At 35.3% G+C, this 21,497-nt stretch overlaps 1 protein-coding gene across 2 annotated transcripts in view; it reads right to left on the reverse strand.

Moving 5' to 3' along the window:
- The window catches only part of GRID2 (glutamate ionotropic receptor delta type subunit 2), a 1,434,457-nt gene that overhangs the window by 668,896 nt on the left and 744,064 nt on the right, over window positions 1-21,497 (reverse strand). For both annotated transcript variants that reach the window (XM_019829242.2, XM_045056096.1), the window contains exon 3: window positions 8,241-8,525. In XM_019829242.2, coding sequence (XP_019684801.1) covers window positions 8,241-8,525 — 285 coding nt within the window. The remainder of the gene's footprint in view (window positions 1-8,240; window positions 8,526-21,497) is intronic.

The raw sequence follows: 21,497 nt of genomic DNA on the forward strand, positions 1-21,497 counted from the left end.
GAAGTACTCAGTTTAACAAATTAGAGCAGAAATTTACATATGGCCAAAAAACTTATTGTAAAAGAGAATATACTATCCTGGCACTAAGGAAAATGTCCGAAAGGTTGAAAACATAAATAAGTTCCAGCTAACCAAAATCAACAAACAAAAACAAATTCAAAGTAGAATTAATAGGTGTGTGTTTTAGAAATAATTTTAAATGTTGAATTATAAAGACAAGTACTTATAGTTTTAAAATATTTCATATATGTCAATTTAATATTAAATTAAAATTTAAAATTTAACTTAATTAAAATAAAATGATCTAATTAATGCTTAACTAAGCATTTTTTTTTTTTTTTCTTGTAAGCAAGGTTCCCTTAACTGGAAAAAGAAGAACATGGGTCCATATATGCCTACCCTTCACCCAGAGGTAATTCACCCATCACATAATTCAGGTTGGTGACTGAGAGTCCACCAAGTGCCTGACCAAGTTATTTGATTAAGGGAATAGCAAAGGACCCAAACATGGCCTGAGATTTGATGCATCGATACATACCTACATGTATGATATTTGCTATACAGACAAAGCAAGGAAAGGGTCTTTCTTTAGTGTAATAATCTGTAAGGATATGCTTGGAGTCACTAATGCCATCTCTCTTGCTTAAGAATGAAACCAATACATAAACTGAAGTAGAGATTATGTAGTAGATTATGGTAAAATATCTAATTACTTTCAATAAATTCATGTCTCCATGTCATTACTGTAAAAAGCTGCTTAGATCCCTGTCATTGTATTACACCTCTAGTCTTCATAACTTGATCCATCTAATAGATCTATCAATAGATCAAATCCAGTATTGGGCTGTGGGACCAATATTGTTTTAGGTAAAGGATATTAAGGAACTCAAGTAGTTCATTCACTGAAGCACCCTTCAATTTCACTCCATATGTCACTCTGGTAAATCAGTTCTATTCAGTCCTCCCGGCTATGAAATTCAACTTTTCTCTCATCAATACTCTCAGAATGGAATCCTCCCATTAAAGCAATATATCTGCTTTTATTCTACTTTAAGAACTACCTACTTCTATAGCTTTCTATAACTTTCTGGTTTCTGTATATTGTCAGTTCCTTGATTTTGGAATCTAGCCATTGGCTAGTGCATTCAACTAATTCCTTGCATACACCTCTCTGATAGTGAGCCTACCCTGGACTACTACCAATTGCTTTTAATGAGCCTTCCTTAATATCATATTCCACCTAATTGACCAAACTTCCTCCTGGAGATTTGGCTGAAATCTAAGCAAATTGAGATGCAAAATTAGAAGGGTAATTTGCTGCAAAACATTTATCAATAAGTGAAGAAAATGAAAAGTGATACAATTATCTTTAAGTGATAAAGATTAAATTTTTTTTTTAAAACAGAAATTATTAAAAAACCACAAAGTACAAGTGTGTGTTTTGTTTTGTTTTATTTTCCTAAAAAGAGAGGATTCACTCCGCTCTCTTAGGCAATAAGATAGCAGTTGGTGTATTGTATAAAAAGTAAATGTATCAGAGCATATACAAAGGTATTAAAAAACAAAATAGATAGGGATAAAGACATTTAGAAAAGTGGAATATTTGAAAAGCACAACACATTGAAATTGGGAAATTGCTCATGTTGAAAATGGTACTTATGCAGTAGAATACTAAGAAGGGTTCAGGGGGCATATTCATTTTCTTCACTTATTGATAAATGATTTTCAGCAAAATCATTCTCATTTTATATTATCCAAAATGGATCATTTTGTCCAATATTAGTGTTTTAAGTTTCACATAAAGAAAGTTTCTTTGACAGCTAGAAATACCCATTGTACAAATGTGAAATAGGCTCCTTCAAAATATAATGCGTTCTTTCTCCCTTGGAATATTCTGGAAGGGGAAACAATGCTATGAATCAAAGATGCTGAAGAAGAGGTCTACTGAAATTTCTTGTTTCCAAATGCCTTCTAGAGGAACAAAGCTGACAGTATTGGAACCTCCTGGAGAGTGTTAAAATACTTATGTTGCTGATGCATACCTTGCAAAAAAATTTTTTTTTTTTTTTTAGTGTTTATATATTTTTGGGAGGGGGTAGTCAGAGGATCTGAAGTGGACTCTGTGCTGGCAGCAGAAATCCCAATATGGGGCTTGAACCCATGAGCAATGAGATCATGACCGAGCCAAAGTCAGACATCTAATCAACTGAGCCACCCAGGCACCCTGCAACAATTCTGATTCCAGGAGCCTGTGATGGGACTCAGGTTTTCTGATGATTAAAAAGCTCTTCTAGTCATTTTGATCTATTATAAAATTCAGGTTCTAGGAGTCTACTACATTCAATTCTAAATGAATTTTTTCTATGACTCCATAATCTCTAAATGACCATGATTCAGTTACGCTGTTTAGTTTAAAACTGTTGCTTTTACCCCTTTTTCCTTTTTTCTTCTTCAAATATCTGATGAATTAGTGTGTCTTCTAAGTTTTGGTTGAGATATAATTTACATACAATAAAACAAACAGACCTTACCTGTGTAGTTCAAAGAGAATTTATTGTATTGCCCTGTAACTACCACTAAAAACAAGATATTGAATATTTGTGTTATCATGAAAGGTTATCTTGTGTTCTTTTCCAGTCTACCCTGATTCAGAGATGCACCTACTTTCTAATTTGTATCCTCAATATGAGTTTTAATGCCATAGAACAGAGATTGGTAAACAATTTCGTAAAAGGGCCAGATTGTAGTATTTTAGGCTTTTGGGTTTTGTTTCTATTGCAACTGCTCAACTCTGCTATTGTAGCTCAAAAGCAGACATAGAGAACATGTAAACAAATGAACATGTTGTGTTCCAATAAAACTTTATTTACAAAAAGAAGTTTCAGGCCCAATAGTAGGTTCCTAACCCTTGAGATAGACAATAAAGACAGAATATATTGACTGCCCTCAGGCTGTGCCTCCTAAACCAGAGCTGGACTCAAATATTGTATATGAATTGAGAACTCAGAACTACTAGTTGGCAAGAAGTCATATTGAAGGCCCTACTGATGTATGTCTCACTCAGGGGTCCCAGCAATGTAAGTAACACTTCCTTCCTCTCTTTTCTAACCTCCATCTCTCCATCCCTACTCCCACACCAGGAACGTCATATACACTTCCAGAACTATTGTTCTTATATGAACATTACCTCCTTCCTGAAGACATGAGTCACTCATTAGGGGTGGCAATGAGAACTTGTTTAAGTAAATGCCAGCAGCAGAAAATGTCGTACTTTATTGAGATATCTCTAAAGTGAGGCTACTTTTAGTAATATGGGGGAGGCATATGGAGCCATACCGGACTTGTTACTGAAGTATACCTACAGGTAGTTTTCCCTATGATCAGAGCCGTCCAATTAGAATTTTTTTCCCCTAAATTTCACTGAAGTGATCAATGGTACCACTTCATCCTTAGAAGTCAGTCAGGTCAGCCTAAACCACTGGCCACGGTAGTTATACATGACAGAATTTCTCCTTGTGAGACAGGCAGACTCTTTGCAATCACAAATAAATCCTATTTACTTGGATCAAAGCCTCTGGCCAAGTAAAATGGTTTATGCAGAAATTTAAGGAGGAAGCTCTGTGACTTTTTAAAGTAGAGTCTTGACAGTTCATGGGATTTATTTAAGTCCAGGACCCTGAGGGGCATAGTTGAGATCAATCTTGCTCATTAAAATCTTGTTTATAGTATCTTTAAATAAATGCAGAGGAGACAAATTGAATAGATTTGATCCTATTTCCTGTCAGTAAGATTAACCAGAGTGGTCTTAGGACTGGCATATTTAGGGGGAAATTTGCCAGAAGTCAACAATGTTGTAGAAGCAAAGAATGAATATTTTCGGGAGACAATTTCCATAGGTTTCATGTCTTATTGTGCATTATGGAAGAAGCAGCTCTCCCTAGATAAGACAGGTTTATTTACAATGAAGATAGTGCCTTTTTTTGGGACATATACCGAGCATGTTTACTCAGAAGCCCATCATAAAAGACACATATTGGGGTTTCTTAGCTGTCATATGAGCCTGTTTCATGTATAGCATCCGCCTGAGTGGCTCCACATAGCCCTGTGAGACATGAGGTCAAGAGGAACCAACATTAACTTGAGGCTCATGCTGCCTGCTGCACTATGAGTATTAAAGTCCTCTTTCTCTCTAAAGGAGTATAGTGCTTACTGCCAGTACCCATGAAATTGATGCAAGCTCACACAAGTTAGCTTGTCAGTAGGGTAAAATCTCAGATGCCTTGTAGTTCTTGACGATATTATATAACAGCCCCAAGAGGTAAGAGAGCCTGAAAAATGTAGTTTTTCAACTGGAAGTATTGGTCTCTCAAATAAACTTGGCATTTTGTTGGCAAATCTGAAAGGAAGGAAGGTTATTTTGCAGGCAAGTATCTGCAACTTTGGCCCAATGGCTGTCCTGTTTCCATACTTCCAATGATAACCAAATCTTCCAAACTGACATACAGTATTTTTTCCTTGAATGATACTAATATGTGAAAGATCTGCAGGCTTGATGTCATTGTCTCTCTTTAATAACGATGATTCTATGTATTTCTTTTGTAATTTTTAAAAAAATTTAGTTTGTCAGAAATTAATCTTATCCTTATTTCTACAGCATCAAAATACTCTTAACGGTTGAAAGCAAGGACTACGTATGAGACTATCATTGTTTGAATTCAGGCTTCTCGACTTATTTGCAAGTTACCTGATGTTCTTTTCATTTGCAAAAATCATCATCATCATCACCATCACCGTCATTATCTACCGCAGCAGGCTGCTGGGCAGCTATGAGGCTTAAATGAGATGATACATGCAAGGCACTTGGAATAGACCCTGGGTATAATAAATGCTCTCTGTAAGATTAGCCCTATTAATCATATTCTTGGGTAATAGTTCATTAAATTTCAGCTCAGATACTACCTTAGTTGTGTTTTGTGAGCAAGTTACTCAGTTTTTCCCCCCTGTTTTCCTATTTGTAAAATTGTGATAATAGTATTACCAACTTCATAGAGCTTTTGAGATTACATGAGCTAATGTAAAATACTTAAGTTTAGGGCCTGGCCAATTAAACACTCAGAGATAATATTTTTAATATTTTTCTTGCTGGAATACTTGTTCACACTTTCTGTTTGAGTGACTGTCTCTTATACACTGTGAAAGTTAGCTAGGATTTTGAGGCAACATTCAAGGTTAAAGTCCACCTGTAAAGCATTCTTTGATCACTGCTACCAAAAATTCAACACCTTCTTCATTACACATCATTTGCATTCACTTTACACCATTCACGAGACTTAACACACTATTTTTTCGATTAAAAGGATCATAAATATTTTACCTCTTTTGTTAATTGTAAGCTTCTTAAAGGCTAAGACTACATTCTGTAAAACTTTTTATCTCATATTTTGCATTGCACTAAGCAAGTGAGCAATGAATATTTCTTAAATGACACAGTTTTTAAAAAGCTCAACACTTCCTAAACTCTTTCAAGCCTTTTAAAAATGTCTTGAATCAATCCATTCAAATAAAGTTTCCACATTTTTTTTTTCCGGTTTCATCCATTTACTTAGAATCAAAGACTTGAATTTTCTTTGTTAAGGAATTTAAAGTAGCCTTTTATACTGTGCCCTTAATCATAATTAACTGCTTTTGAAAAAAGTGTTTCTCTAATTAACTGGATATAGAAGCCTATTCTTTTTTTTCTTATTTTTCAAGTATATTTTTATAAGCAAAATACATCTTCAATAACATTTGGCTCCAGTAGGCTGACTTATTTCATCCACAGATGATGCTTAATCCATTCCTTAATGAAAGCAATTCCTGATAACCAAGATAAAAGTCAAGTATAATTCCAATGTTTGAACTTAAAATGATGACATTGATGAATGGATATGTAAATACATGTAGCCCTCTTCAAGGTAGAAGGTATTTGGATAGCTTGATGTTTATTTTGGACTCTAGCCCAGTTCTTTACCAGCAAGATTTATTGTGATTATCAAAGTGAAATTTTCTTTTATTAAACAAGAGTATTACTGGAAATAATTTTAAGGATACAAGCAGGGTGATTTTTCATGAATTATTAAATTAAAAAGTAAGTCAAAAGCAAGTGTATCATCAGAGTAAAAGAAAATACTTTTTTTTTTTAGTATTATTATTTCTAAAACAAACCTGCTTCTAACAGAGGATTCAGTCATACATTGCATTTATAGCCATCTTATTTATTTAAAGGAAAATAGTGGAAAAGAGAATAAGGGACTTCAAATGTGTGTAAACGATTCTCTATGACTATGAATTTAGTGTACATTTTCAAAAACATTTACCTTATCAGTAATAAAAATGTCTTCTAAGAATTTCCTAACTGTAATCCATGTAAGGACTTGGAAACAAGATGGCAGGGGATATTCTTTCCCCATGGATATTTATAATGAGAGAGTAAAAATCTCATTTTAATGTTGTAAAAAACTTTCATCAAAAATCACTTTTCTGTTCTTTATATTATTGAACTATTCTGACAGGACTAACTAAAAAATGTCCCCCACGCCCTGTGCCAAGAAAGATTCACAGTTTAAAAATTAATTATTTCAAGTTATGCTTGAACGGAGATCATAAGAACACCATTTGAAAGGTCATAAAAAGAATAGATAACCTGACTGGAAAAAAACCGACAAAGGCATACTCAACATATTGTTTCCAGAGGTAGAGTTTACTGTGTCCACTAAGGAATCCTGTCAGGGAATTTCAAACTTGTGTCCCATCTTTACTTTTACTGATGAGCCAATTGTGTTTTATTTTCTTTTTGTTTATTTTATTCATTTCAGTTTTGGTCTTTGTTCTGTGATCCCTAAATAATATGAACTAAGCAACAAAAATAAGGATTTCCGTCCTGGAGACAAGTCTGCTTCTAGAGAGTGCCATAGACTTCTGGCTGAAATCTACCCGTCAAGTTTAATTCTGCTCTGGCTGCCAAAACCCCATGAGACCTTTGAATATTTAGGGCTAAATGTAACTGCCACTTGCTCTTCCTCCACAGGAGCTTTATTTGATGCTTTCCAGATTTCTGCCATCCTGTTTGTGCACATTTCTATTGATGCCACTTTCTGGCTTGCTCTTGTTTAACTTCTCCAATATCGTTGACAATTCTGGGTAGATGATGACAAGAAAACCATTATTTTTAAGTGTTTATTTATTTATTTGCTAAGAAAAAATAAGTTGCGCTATAGAGGGTGAAATCGCCTTGATTTTTTAACATAAAAAAAAATAAAAACTAGATCCATCCACACTGAATGGAAGACAATCTTCCGAGACTCTTCTTTAAGGCAAATCTCTAAAGAAACATGTTTCAAACATATATTCTTCGTGAAGACCTGCTAGCTTTATCTCATTTGATTATATCCATCTCTATTCCCCCTAATGACAAAAATTGGAGAGAAACTACATTTGAACACCCTTGGGTTCAGTCAGTTAGAAAACATTCATTCAGGGAAAAAAAATATAGCTATCATTTTTACTGACTTTTCTTAATGTAACACAAGTAAAAATACTGAGACAAAGTATCTTCTCCTTGAATTGCAGGAAATTTAGTGCAAATGCTTTGTTTCATCTTGGGAGGTTATATAAATTGTCTTTATACCACTGGGCATTTTGTGGAATTTCATATCGTAGACAATATGCCATGAGAACTATAAAGCAATACAGTCTCAGTGACTCCAAAGAGTGTAAGCATGTAAGCAAGATGTGTCAGATTTGGGATTTTTTGGAACCAAGAAATACAAACAGGCATTTATTTTCAATGTTCCAGGATCTGTCCAAAATGGTGTTTTATTATTACATAAAGATATAAATGTTTTTTGTAAAGGGAGAAAGACATTATTGTCTTTATGACTTCTCATTATTTGAAAAAATCAAGATATATTAGAGTTAGACTGCCTTTAGAAACATTTAGAAACATTTATAAACTGAGCATTAGGAAGAGGTATTTTTTAATTTGACTTCAAAGTGATTTAATATAAACGACTGAACTGAAAGCCTTAAGAAAACTTTTTGTTCTTCCTGCTAGATTTTTTAAGATTATGACAGAACAACAACAACAACTACTAAAAACCAGGTAACAATGGATAAGTTCCTTGAAGTTTTTCAAGATTTAATTAAGTTGCTTGCCATGCAAATACCAGCATACAAAACTCACGCAAATCCCAATCACTTACCGTATTCACTATCATAGAATATGATGAATTTCTGCCAGGCATATTCTGTGACCACTCTCAGGATAACGTCATTTAAGTAGACAGGTGGGCGAACAGAGAGAGTGTAGTCATCATTCCTGTTGCTCCGGGTGAGTCCACAGCCACTCCTCGGGGTCCCAGCTGTTGAGCGCTGTATGAAGAGGTGGGGGATATGCATGGCATCTGCCAGAGACTGGAGGGAACCTGCCGATGTGCAGCCAATGGAGCTGACCAGGGCCAAGATGCCTTGATTCATAAGTTCACAGGCTGTAAGAAATCACAGTAATATTTAAATGTCTCTGGGTTTCATATAACTTCCCTTTGGGAATAACTGTGAATAAAATTTATGGACTTATTACACAACTATGGATTTTTTTTTTTTTTTTTTAGTGAACATGTCCATGAAGAAATCCTCAAATTAAAAAGTGCTATCGGGATTCAGCTAACAAACTGCCCTTATTAGCTATTTGACCTTGTACAAATTAGTTAGCTTTTCCTGGTCTCAGTTTTGTCATCTGTAAAGGGGGCAAAATAGCATGAATCTTGCAGGATTATTGCTAGGATTGGAGAAAATTCAATGCCTGCTATTTGCCTTTCACATAATAGGCACTCAAATTAGTGACAGCTATACTTTTATAATTATCAATGTATAATTCAGGGAAAAGATAATTCCTCACTGAGTAAATAATACAAGGTTTTCAAAAAGCTGATAATATGTAAATTGGCAAATGAGTGAAAAAGAATATGAAAGGCCTACATATGGAATTTCTGGCCACAGAAAAGAGCTATTCTGATATCTAAAGCTTTGATAGCACTTTGTCTCTTATTACACTGGAAAAGTGAAAATGTTTTTGTTCTTTTCCTCGACAGTCAGAAAACTCCTGGTCAAATCAAATACTAAGTTTCAGCAATTATTTCATTCACTAAATTTCATTCTGGTTTCTAGCTGTACAATTTCTAATCTCTACTATATGATTTATGATCTCTGTTGTTTTAATTTCATTTTAACTACATTGTGTATGCATATATGCTTACTTCAAAAAATATTTAAAACTGGATCAAATATAAATTATAAGCACATATAAAGACACACCATATAAAGCAAAAAAGTTAATAACTCTTAACTCCTTCTTGTTTTTAAGTAATCTTTACATCCAATGTGGAGCACGAACTCATGATCCTGAGACCAAGAATCATGTGTTCTACTAACCAAGCCAGCCAGGTGCCCAATTTTTTCTTTTGTTTTTCTTTTCTTTTTTTTTTTTTTAGCTTTTTAAATTTTTTATTTAAATTTTAATTTTTATATATTTATTTTTAAAGTAAGGCTCTATGCCCAATGTGGGGCTTGAACTAACAACCCTGAGAATAAGGGTCAGATGCTCTACTGACTGAGCCAGTAGAGCTCATTTAATAAGTCTTTTTAATTCATTTAGTAAGTAACTCATTTAATAAGTCTTACTAAGAGTTAAGAGATCTGAGAGATCTTATATGTTAGTCTTTAAGAGCAAGAGATTAGAAATAAAATCAAAAGTAAATTCAGGAGGAATCGAGGTAAAATAAATTCCATTTGAGAAGGTCAGTAATTATAATTGGTCCAGGTATTATTCTAGATTTTAGACATTCTAGGTATAATATTCTCAATACTTATACATTATTATAATCTGTTTTACAGAGTGTTTGAAACATAGATGATAAGTACCTCTATGTAATTAATTGTCCAGTTAATGAAGGCTGACAAAGTGTAAGTTTAGAAGTACTATACTAATGACATGCACATAAACACCAAATACATTTAATTATGATTAATTTTAAGCCAACCAGCACATACAAAATAAATTAATAATTAGCAGGGACATTATTTTCAAGCATAAGACAGGTAATATGATTTCAAATAAATCTGAAAGATAGCATCAGGGATGAATGTTTCTTAGACCATAACAGATTGAGATTGAAGTTTCAGAAAAATGATAGAACCTACTCACGTTTGTGAATTCAACATTTATAAAAGCTATATGAATTTATAGTTACGCTTCCAATGGATTTAGGCATAAACATTGGTCAGAAGTTTGTTTCATTATTGTAGGAAATAAGGCCACTATTGATTGATCTATCACAAAAGTTATAAAGTTACATATAACAGAAGTTGAGATAAAAAATTCAGTTTAAGTATTACATTTGTCAAATATGAAAATTGTCTTTTAATCTTCGTTATTTAGAAATAAAGCTTTGAAGTCATATATAAATCATTATTTAGCATATAGATTTGTTTTCGTATATACTCTGTGATTTCCTCAAACCAACTATGTTACTTCCTATTAACCTCTGTTAGTAACAACACAAACTAATCAAGTATTAGAAACAGTTGTTATTATTATACATGCAAATGTGTTATTTTTAGATTATTTATCATTTGGTATTATCCATCCTACTACACATATAAGCAAGAATAACTGAAAATTCCCTATAAAATAAAAACAGGAATCATCAGAATTTGCAATAAAAGCCACACAAGGGACGCCTGGGTGACTCAGTCAGTTAAGTGGCCAGGTTGGGCTCAGATCATGATCTTACGGTTCATGAGTTCAAGTCTTGTGTCGGGCTCTGTGCTGATAGCTCAGAGCCTGAAGCCTGTTCAGAGTCCATGTCTCCCTCCCTCTCTGCCCCTTCCCTGTTCACCCTCTGTCTCTCTCTCTCAAATAAATAAATTATATTTGAGAACAAAATCAGCTTTAACTGCTATGCCAATTATGACTGGTTGGTAAGCTGGCATCCTGGAACTCTATTTTGAGAAAGATTTTGAGACTTAGCAAGAAAGAGTACCAAAATCATTGCGTTAATTTTCTCAAGGAAGAGACTGGGAGAGCAGCAGCCTGGAAGTCTTAGACATGCATCCCACTTATCATATGAAACCCTCTATTGTTCACAGTTGTCAAGAAAGCTTACACCACTCCCTTAAAAAAATATAAGTCCCAGGTCTCTAACTCAATGTCTAATATGCTTTTCACCATAGTGAGCAAATGATATTGGTACCCTTAAAATTTTGCTTGACAAAGGAAAGATAGACATAGATTTCCATAGGGAAAAGCTTAATTGGAGACTATCTACTGCCAACATTTGGCAAAAATAGGTTGATCCACTAAAGAGGGAAGGAACAGTCCACACACCTAAAAGAAACTGAAGCTGGTTGAGTCAAAACACAACCATGGTTGGGTACATAAGAGAATGGGCTTACAATGCAACCTATCAAGGCTATATTTGACATCCATTTTGTCAATATAAAATGTTGGTTGAATAAAAGAAGATACAAATTTATTTGCCTTGGAGAGTGACCATTCATAGAGTCCTATATAAATGTTAGCATAAAAAATAAATTAAAATCCTTCCTTCCTCCTTCCTCCACCCCTCTTCCTTCCTTCCTTCCTTCCTTCCTTCCTTCCTTCCTTCCTTCCTTCCTTCCTTCCTTCCTTGTTTTAATAACTGGAATTAAAAACACTTTCACACTTTCAGGTCACTCAGCAGTTACAAAAATGAAGTTCTCTGTAAAAATGTATAAATTTAAGTTAAATGATATTCTTTATGATATTCTAAATGATTTTTTTTATCTCTGAAACTAATCAGTTTGAGTCTTATTTTTCTTATTAAGTAAAATGGGATTAAAAGTAAAATCTACATAGGGCCTTGAAATCAGTTACCTCAAGGAGAACTCAGTGAAATATTTTTGGATACCACCATCTTTCTTTATTCCCTATGATATATTTTCTAACTTATGTATATTGACCAAATTGCCTCAATTTATACTGAGGAATTTTATAACCTCTTCCAGTGATTCTAAATCACATAAGGACTTTAGCACACTCCATTCATATATTTATTCTTCAACACACATTTACCAACTTTAAACATGAGCCAGGACTTCTCTGGAGATAAGAGAATGCATAGGCAGATTCCATTCTCAAAGATCTCCCAATCTATTCACCATAGTGTTTGTAAGATCTCCCCTGTGTCAGAGTTCAAAGTGGAGATTTAAAAAAATACACATATCCACTCCTAGAAGTTCTACTTTATTCATTACAGGCTAATGTATTTGCATTATGATGTATCATCTCAGTAGTTCTGATGTGTAACCCTTTCTGTAAAACATGAGTCTGGTGGGTTGTAACTGCAATACTCTTTGATGTGATTGTTGGAGAAATTCTAATATTTGTTGGTTTTCTTTTACCTTTTTCCCAATAATACTGCTGACAATATGACTGTAACTGGGGAGTGGAATTTTCCTATTTTTCTAATTCTGTTAATTTGCAAATGGGGGTGAAGTACAGCGAAAGAAGATACGTGGAGTTAGTAAGAATCATTGTACCCCAAAAGTGATCCGTATCTTCATTTTATTCCCAATAATAAACTAAGAAGTTTATTCTTGGAATGAATTTCATTCTTTCAAGTTCCTCCAGTTCAGATACAATGTACCATATTTCTACAATTTTAAAATGTATGTAGCTTCTATATTTTACTATTGTCTGAAGTCAGGGCATATTTTAAAGTTGATCAATACATTTAATATGATGGATTATTTTTCTTGAAAAAAATCACTAATCAATATTGAATTTTATAATTAGTGAACTCATAATTAACCAAATAAGGTAGGCTTCCATTGCAGATAAGAAAGATTTGATTGTTTCTACAAAAGCTGAATTTAATTTAACTTTTTTTCTTATTTAATTTATTAATGAATCACAAGTCCAGTATTGATAACTGCTTTCTCCTCAAATTTTTTTTTTGTTTGCCAAAAGGCACATGACGTTTGCTTCCATACTTGTAAGAATATAGTAACACAAGGCATTTTCAGCCTATCCAGACATTTAGCATTCTTTGCAAACATGATTTTCAGCAATCATCTGAGAGGTGGTATATAAAAAGTATTTTTTTGTATTTGACTCATCATCAATGTAGTTTGCCAAAAATATCATCATTTGCAACAAATTCTTCTATATAAAGATGGTCTTTATATTTAAACACTGTTACAAGGTCCAGTCTAATTATAATTACCTACTTAGGAATTGAAACTATAGAAAAAATTCATTTAATTATAATAAAAAAACAGTAAGATGTAATTTCTTCTTAAAAAGAATATAATGGCGGGGCGCCTGGGTGGCGCAGTCGGTTAAACGTCCGACTTCAGCCAGGTCACGATCTCGCGGTCTGTGAGTTCGAGCCCCGCGTCAGGCTCTGGGCTGATGGCTCGGAGCCTGCAGCCTGTTTTCGATTCTGTGTCTCCCTCTCTCTCTGCCCCTCGCCCGTTCATGCTCTGTCTGTCTCTGTCCCCCAAAAAATAAAAAAAATAAACGTTGAAAAAAAAAAGAATATAATGGCTAAAATGGTTGATTAGCAGCCATCAAATGAATTCAACTGAGTAATTTTCAGTCAACTATTTTTTTAATCATCTAAAGCCAGTATGAGCCTCTCATTTGTGATCTAAGCCTGACATGGACCTAACATTTAATCTAGCACCTGTTATAAGTCATTTTATTTTTGCAATCCCATTTCATAACAACACTGTACAGAAGAGCTATTATGATTCTCATTTTCAATTAAGAAACTGGTTAAGTGAAATTAAATGCATTGCTCAAATTCATACTATTAGTAAATGACAGAGGTAGGATTCATATCTGGCATAGACTTGACTGCCAGGGCCACAGAAAACCAAAAACTCACAGTTTTCAAACACAAAGGCACACATAAAAAAAAAAAAAAAAACTGTAAGTCATTTAAATCACTACAAGATCCAGGAAATTTCAGTCTCTTAGATGCAAAAGAGAAAGGAATAATAATAATTTTGATACCATTCTTTTTTTTTCTTTTCTCTCTCTCTTTGGTTTTCGGATTAAGGCAACGATTCTGTATAGTTTCAATTCCAAATAGAAAGAATATATACATAAAATTTCAACAATGGTGAAAAAAGCTATTAAGAAGAACCTACAAAATATTGGGTATACTCTCAATCCATTCCTAAATTGGTTCCACTAACAATGATGTGATAAAAATGATATAAATAATAACCAAAGATTTCTTTATCTTTGTACAGTTGTTTGGAATTTATAAAATGTTTTCATTTGCATTTATTACTTTATCAGAATGTGGCTATATTTGGATAAAATTCTTATTTTCATTCATGTGACATTAAATTGAAGCTCATTCTTACATTTCCAATAAGTAGTTGCGACAGTCTTAGAACACAGGTTTTATGACGCTTACTTTACAACTTTCCAATTACATATTTTCATAGTCTTCTATTTATGGAAATTTGGATTAGTCTCCTCTCTTTGTTTTTAAATTTTTAATGTTTATTTATTTTTGAGAGAGAGAGAGACAGAGCATGAGTGGGGGAGGGGCAGGGAGCAAGGGAGACACAGAATCTGAAGCAAGCTCCAGGCTCTGAGCTGTCAGCACAGAGCCTTATGTGGGGCTCAAACTCATGAACTGTGAGATCATGACCTGAGCTGAAATAGGGTGTTCAACCAACTGAGCCACCCAGCTGCCCCTAATCTCCTCCCTTTTAATGTTAGTAACAATTCTGTAATGAACACGCTTATGTATGTACATATATATCTATATGTTACAAATATAAAATATACATACTATACTAGGCAAGCACCAGATATTTTAGGATGCAAGGTAATCAAGAATAGGCCAATGGGAAAGACAGAACATATTCAAATGAGCGTACAATGACGTACTGAGTAATTGCCAGGCCAAAAAAGGGACCTTATGCTGATGGCTCAAAAGCGTTTTCCTAGACTGTGAGTTGGGAAAGCCTTTTATGCAGAAGTGAATCTGCAGTGGAAACCTGAAGGGTAATAAGCAGGAACTAATTAAGTGAAGGGAAGTTGCCTTGATGAAAAAGTGTAAGAAAAATACTTCCAAAAAGAAGAAATAGAATGTGCAAAGATTCTGTGGCAGAAAAACTATGGGATACTTGAGAAGGAGAAAGAAGAGCCAGGTAGCTGAAATGCAGAGACCATGCTAGCGAGTGGAGCAAGGTGAGGACAGAGGGCAGGCAAGCAATGTGGACTCTGACTGGGTTTATTTGAAGGAGAGCTTTATGTATTTTCAGTATCAACCCTTCATCTGTTATCTATACAGTAAATAAGTGTCTTTATTCTTCTTGCTTTTTAAATTTATGCATAATTTATACAGCTCTTTATAAGTTTTAAAATTATTACATCAAATTTATCAGTCTTTTACTGCCAGAAATAGTTGGCTTCATACCATGTTTAAAAAGGCCTTCTTCTCACAGCCTACAGACTTATAAGATGTCTAAAACGACATCTTCCTCATCCTCTACCCTGTAGCTGATCATCAGCTGATGAAAGATACAGCAATAACACTTTAAGAAGCCAGGTAAGTGTAGAATATTATCTTCGGTTGATACAGGTAAAATTTGATCTTTATCTCCATAATCTCAGCTGCCAAGAGTGAGGATTAAACATTGTGAAGAGAGTGATAATCCATATCATACTGTATGTTTGTCTTCAAATTTTTTCCACCATTTTGTGGAAATTTTAGTTATTAAAATGATTATTCTTTTATAATATGGCACATCCTGGAATTAGAACTGATTATTTCAAGATAAGTAACAGAATATTTAATGTATTCCAGCAAAGTATATCTTATAAGAATAGGAATAAGATCATGGTAACAAGGTATGAAGAAATGTGTGTTTATGTTTGTGTAAGAGGAAGACAGAAAATGACAAAAAATAATATCTTATATTGCTTTTGCAGTTATTGCCACTTTTCTAGAATATCAGAGCCAAAAATCAGAAGTCATCTTCAATTATTTCCCCTCTCTCATACCCCATACTCCTTCACATCAACTATGGTTGACCCATATTGTTAATTCTACCTCCTGTATATTTCTCAAAACTATTCTCTTCTTGAAATAGTCACTGTCAATCCTTTGGTTCAATCTGTATCACCACTAACTCAATTACTGAAACTGTCTCCAAGCTACTATGATTTCATAGCCCCCAGCTTAAACTTCCCCCACTCTTCTTCATTGTAAATAAGGATATCTATTTTTAAAACTTCTCATTATGTTATTTCTGTGCATTAAAGGCGATCGATGAAAAACTGAGAAACTATTACAGAATGGTGGAACCAAAGAAAAAATGACAAGTACATGCAATATGGGATCCCACATAAGATCCTGGAACAGAAAAAACAAACACACAACCATTGTTAATGAAAGCTGGTGAGTTTTGAATAAGGTCTGTAGTTCGGTTAATAATATTGTACTGATGTTAACTGACTGTGCTCAATAACTGTACTATGGTTATGTAAGATGTTAATATTAGGAGAAGTGGGATGAGGAGTATAAGGAAACTGTTATTTTTGCCATTGTTCTATAAATCTAAAACTACTTCAAAATTAAAAGTTGAAAACAGATAAAACTATTAATAACTTCCAACTTCTACTAGAAATAAGCCCAAACCCTCCACATGGCATACAAAATCCTTAATGTCCTAGCCCCAATCTACATTTTCCTGCCTACCTCCAACTCTTATCCCTTGCCCTCACATTTCCTGCCATTCCACACACTCCCCTACCACCATGCTATATATTATTTTTTCAGCAGCCTAGGCATTTATACAAAGTATTTATTTATTTTTTTAAATATAACTTATTGTCCAATTATTTTCCATACAACATCCAGTGCTCATCCCAACAGGTGTCCTCCTCCATGCCCATCACCCACTTTCCCCCCTCACCCACACCCATCAACCCTCAGTTTGTTCGCAGTCCTTAAGAGTCTCTTATGGTTTAACTCTCCCCCTCTCTGTAACTTTTTTTTTTCCCTCCCTCTTCCCCATGGTCTTCTGTTAAGTTTCTCAAGATCTACATATGAGTGAAAACATATGGTATCTGTCTTTCTCTGCCTGGCTTATTTCACTTAGCATAATACCCTCCAGTTCCATCCATGTTGCTGCAAATGGCCAGATTTCATTCTTTCTCATTGCCAAGTAGTATTCCAAAATATTTATTTTTGACACCTTAACAAAATATTTATTTTTGACACCTGCTTTTTCTGACTTATGAGTGTGATATGTATCTTCATTTAACACAGTCTCTTTAAAATTTTCTAAGCAATGTTTTATAGTACTCAGTGAAATTAGATTTTGCACTTATTTTGTCATATTTATTACTAAATATTTACATATCTATATTCTATTGTTAATGATATTTAATTTCCGATTTTTATTGCTACAATATAGAAAATACATCAGATCTTGAATATTGATTTTGTATTTGAAATGTTATTAAACATGCTTGCTAGTTCTAGTTTCCATTTTTGTAGATTCTAGAGGATTTTCTACATAAACAATCATATATTTAAAAAAAAATGGCAGTTGCACTTCTTCCTTTCCAATCTGTATGACTTTCCACACCTTATGGCACTGGCTAGTACAGTACAATGCTGGGCAGGCATGGTAAGAGTAGTCACCCTGCCTTTGACCCTGATCTTAGAGGGAAAACATTCAATCTTCGACAATTAGATATGACCTAATCTGTAAATTTTTTTGGACAAAGTTCTTTATGAAGTCAAGAAAGTTCCCTTCTATTCCTAGTTCACCGAGAGTTTTTGTCAGGGAGGGACAGTGGATTTTGTCAAAAGTGTTCTGCATCTATTGAAATGTTCACACGGATTTTTTTTCTTGTTTTTTCTTATGCCAAAAATTAATTAATTGATTTATAAATGCTAAACCATCCTAGCAAAGGTAAGGCTAGCTTCATTAGATAAGTTGGAATGTGCTCACATTTATTCAGTTTTCTGGAAGAGTTTGCATATAAATAGTGTTATTTCTCCCTTAAGTCTTTGGTAGAACTCACCAGTAAGACTTTTAGGGAGTGGAGTTTCAGTTGTGAGAAGATGTTTAACTATAAAATCAATTTTATAAATTGAAGCAGGGATATTTAGTGTATTTAAATTCTTTTCAGTGAACTTTGGTAGTTTGTATCTTCCAAGGAGTTTGCCTTTGCATCTAAATTGCCAAATTTATTGGCATACAGGTGTTCTTGAATATCCCTTGTAATTCTTTTAATATCTGTAGAATCTGTAATGATGTTGCCTCTCTCATGCTTGATACTGGTAATTTGTATCATCTCTTGTTCCTAATCAGTCTGGCTACAGGTTTATCAATTTTATTAACTTTCTCAAAGAAACAGCTCTTGGTTTCATTGACTTTTGTTATTGCTTTTTTGTTTCGTATTCCATTGATTTCGACTCTGCTCTTTGTAATTTCCTTTCTTCTGCTTAATTTAGGTTTAGTTCACTCTTTTTTTTAAGGCAGAAGCTGTGATTATCAATGTTAGACCTTTATATTTTTTTCTAATATAAGCATTTAGTCCTATAAATTTCCCTTTATGTACTTTAGTAGTCTACTCTTTAAAAAAATTTTTAATGTTTTATTTCATTTCTGAGAGAGAGAGAGAGAGAGAGAGAGAGAGAGAGAGAGAGAGAGACTGTGAGTGGGGGAGAGGCAGAGAGAGAGAGACTGTGAGTGGGGGAGAGGCAGAGAGAGAGAGACTGTGAGTGGGGGAGAGGCAGAGAGAGAGAGAGACTGTGAGTGGGGGAGAGGCAGAGAGAGAGAGAGAGAGAGAGAGTGTGAGTGGGGGAGAGGCAGACAGAGAGAGAGAGAGAGTGGGGGAGAGGCAGAGAGAGAGAGAGAGAGAGAGAGAGAGAGAGAGAGAGAGACTGTGAGTGGGGGAGAGGCAGAGAGAGAGAGACTGTGAGTGGGGGAGAGGCAGAGAGAGAGAGAGAGAGAGAGTGTGAGTGGGGGAGAGGCAGACAGAGAGAGAGAGAGAGTGGGGGAGAGGCAGAGAGAGAGAGAGAGAGAGACTGTGAGTGGGGGAGAGGCAGAGAGAGAGAGAGAGCGTGAGTGGGGGAGAGGCAGACAGAGAGAGAGAGAGAGTGGGGGAGAGGCAGAGAGAGAGAGAGAGAGAGAGAGAGAGAGAGAGAGAGAGAGAGAGAGAGAGAATCCGAAGCAGGATCCAGGCTCTTAGCTGTGAGAACAGAACACGATGCAGGGCTTGAACTCATGAACCATGAGACCATGACCTGAGCCCAAGCTGGCCGCATAACTGCCTGAGCTACCCAGGTGCTTTTCATTTATGTTATTCTCCTTTTCAACAGGTATATTTAACCATATTTTTCTAGTTTTTGCTTGATAGTTCCAACATTTGGATATAGTTCAGTCTATTTTTATCACATTGAGGTAAATATGACATATTGAGACATTTCTCTTCCAAACAGGCTGGTAGTGTGTGGGTGAGTGAATCTAGTCAGGAGTTGATCTGCATATGCATTTTGTTGTTGTTGTTGTCATCACTATGTGCAAGGAACCATGAGCTTCACATTCTTCTAGCAGCAGGTTGCTAATACTTTGTATTTAGAATGGGGCCTATGTAGTCAGATTTTCTTCAGTGTTCCTGCTCCTCCTTTAGCTTTCATCCGCTCCTTCCCAGACATACCACAGTGGAAATCCCTGTGTGTCCCGGACCCAGGCCCCAGGGTAGACTGCTAGGTTACTCAACAGTAGGTCTTTGTGGGTCTGGGCCAACCTTGGCCTCCATCTCAGGCAGACCTTGTGTGCATGGGTCTTGCCCAATGTTGCTGCCCCTCATGTCTATGATAGCTCAACACTACCTTTTATCTTTTTCATGGTGGGTCAGGAGAGAGTTTTCTGCTTCCCTGAATGAGCACACCTCTGCTTGATATCTGTAAAAGATCCTGGACCCAAGATGTTTGTTGATAGAGGGGTAGAGGCTTCTGCTTTGACCTATTCACCAGCAGCAATGGTTCCTAGCAAGCACCCCATTGGTCAGAGGGTTTTTTGCCCTTTCCTCAGCACCTTAAGATTTTTACTTTGTACATGATAAAGGCTGGATATGTGGGTGAGGTATTGTGCCTGGTCCCCTATAGCCAGGCAGCTAGCCTGCAGCACTCCTACACCACTGAGGGGAACTCTATCTGATATCATGCTGACCCCAATGTTCTTATGAGCACTCAATGGAGGTCCATGGCAATAGCTCACAAATGAGTATGAATTCCCCCTTGTGTCTGGGATCCCCAGCTATTCTAAACAAGCACAGTAACTCACACTTGGCCCTTATAACTTCATAAAAAAATCTAAGTGATTCCCTCCAGTCTGTGTGGAGGGTAGTAAACTCTTTCTCCTGTATTTTGTCAAAGGCCAGAGTGTTTCTGTGTTTTGCTTGTCATTGAAGGAACTCCCCTCAAACTTTGGTTTCCTTGTTTACTTTGAGAAATGATGTGGCATGAAAAAAATCATGATTTTGATGATTGTTTAGCTTCCCTCCCCTCATTTTTAGGGTGGAACAACGTTCTTTGCACCTTTTCACATCTCAAGCAGAGCTGGATGTCCAGCCACTCCTTGATCATTCCTATAACATTCTGTAAGTGCCAACCACATTGTAATTAACTGTTTACATGCCAGACTTCTGGATTAAACACTGTCTTCTCCAGTGCTCTGTTTCTGAACATCACCACGAATAATTTTATTTAGTTTCCTAATATTTTATTTCTTGGCAGCAATGTCATTTGGGCATATACATAAGAAGAGAAATCACTCTTCATGGGAACTTTTTTACCATGGCTGATAGACCCTCTATAAGCTCCTGCCTGGCCATAATTCTGTAAACTATCACCCTCAGCCTTGCTCAGTTTACTTTAGCCATATTGGTCTTGTTTTTCCATGCAGCCTCTTTTCTCTGTATTTCTTCTGCCTGGGTGTTTTTAACCCATATATCCCTTCATCCCTTTCCATCACGCAAGGTTTCAGCTCTTGTAGCCTCTCTCTCCCACAGCATCTCTGCTACTTCTTATCTCATGACCTACTTATCTTTTCTTCAAAATTTATCATTCTCTGACTATATTTTATGTATCTGTTTGTTTCTATAATTTTAGTCTTTCTTCCCCACTAAAATACAAACAACATCAGAGCAGGAATTTTGTCTGTTTCATTCAATGCTTTATACCCAAAACAGAACAGAGACTGGTCTATTGCAGGCATTCAATGAATATACACTGAATAAGTGGATAATTGAATAAACATTGTAGCCGCAGTCTATCTCCAAAGCAGGACATGGTACAACATAGCTTAGGTGCACTACAAATGGTCTTTTGGCCTTAGTAGTTCACTTTAACATTGCTCAAAGTGTGCTT

This window comes from Felis catus, chromosome B1 (assembly GCF_018350175.1).
Source record: "Felis catus isolate Fca126 chromosome B1, F.catus_Fca126_mat1.0, whole genome shotgun sequence".
Classification (NCBI taxonomy): Eukaryota; Metazoa; Chordata; class Mammalia; order Carnivora; family Felidae; genus Felis; species Felis catus.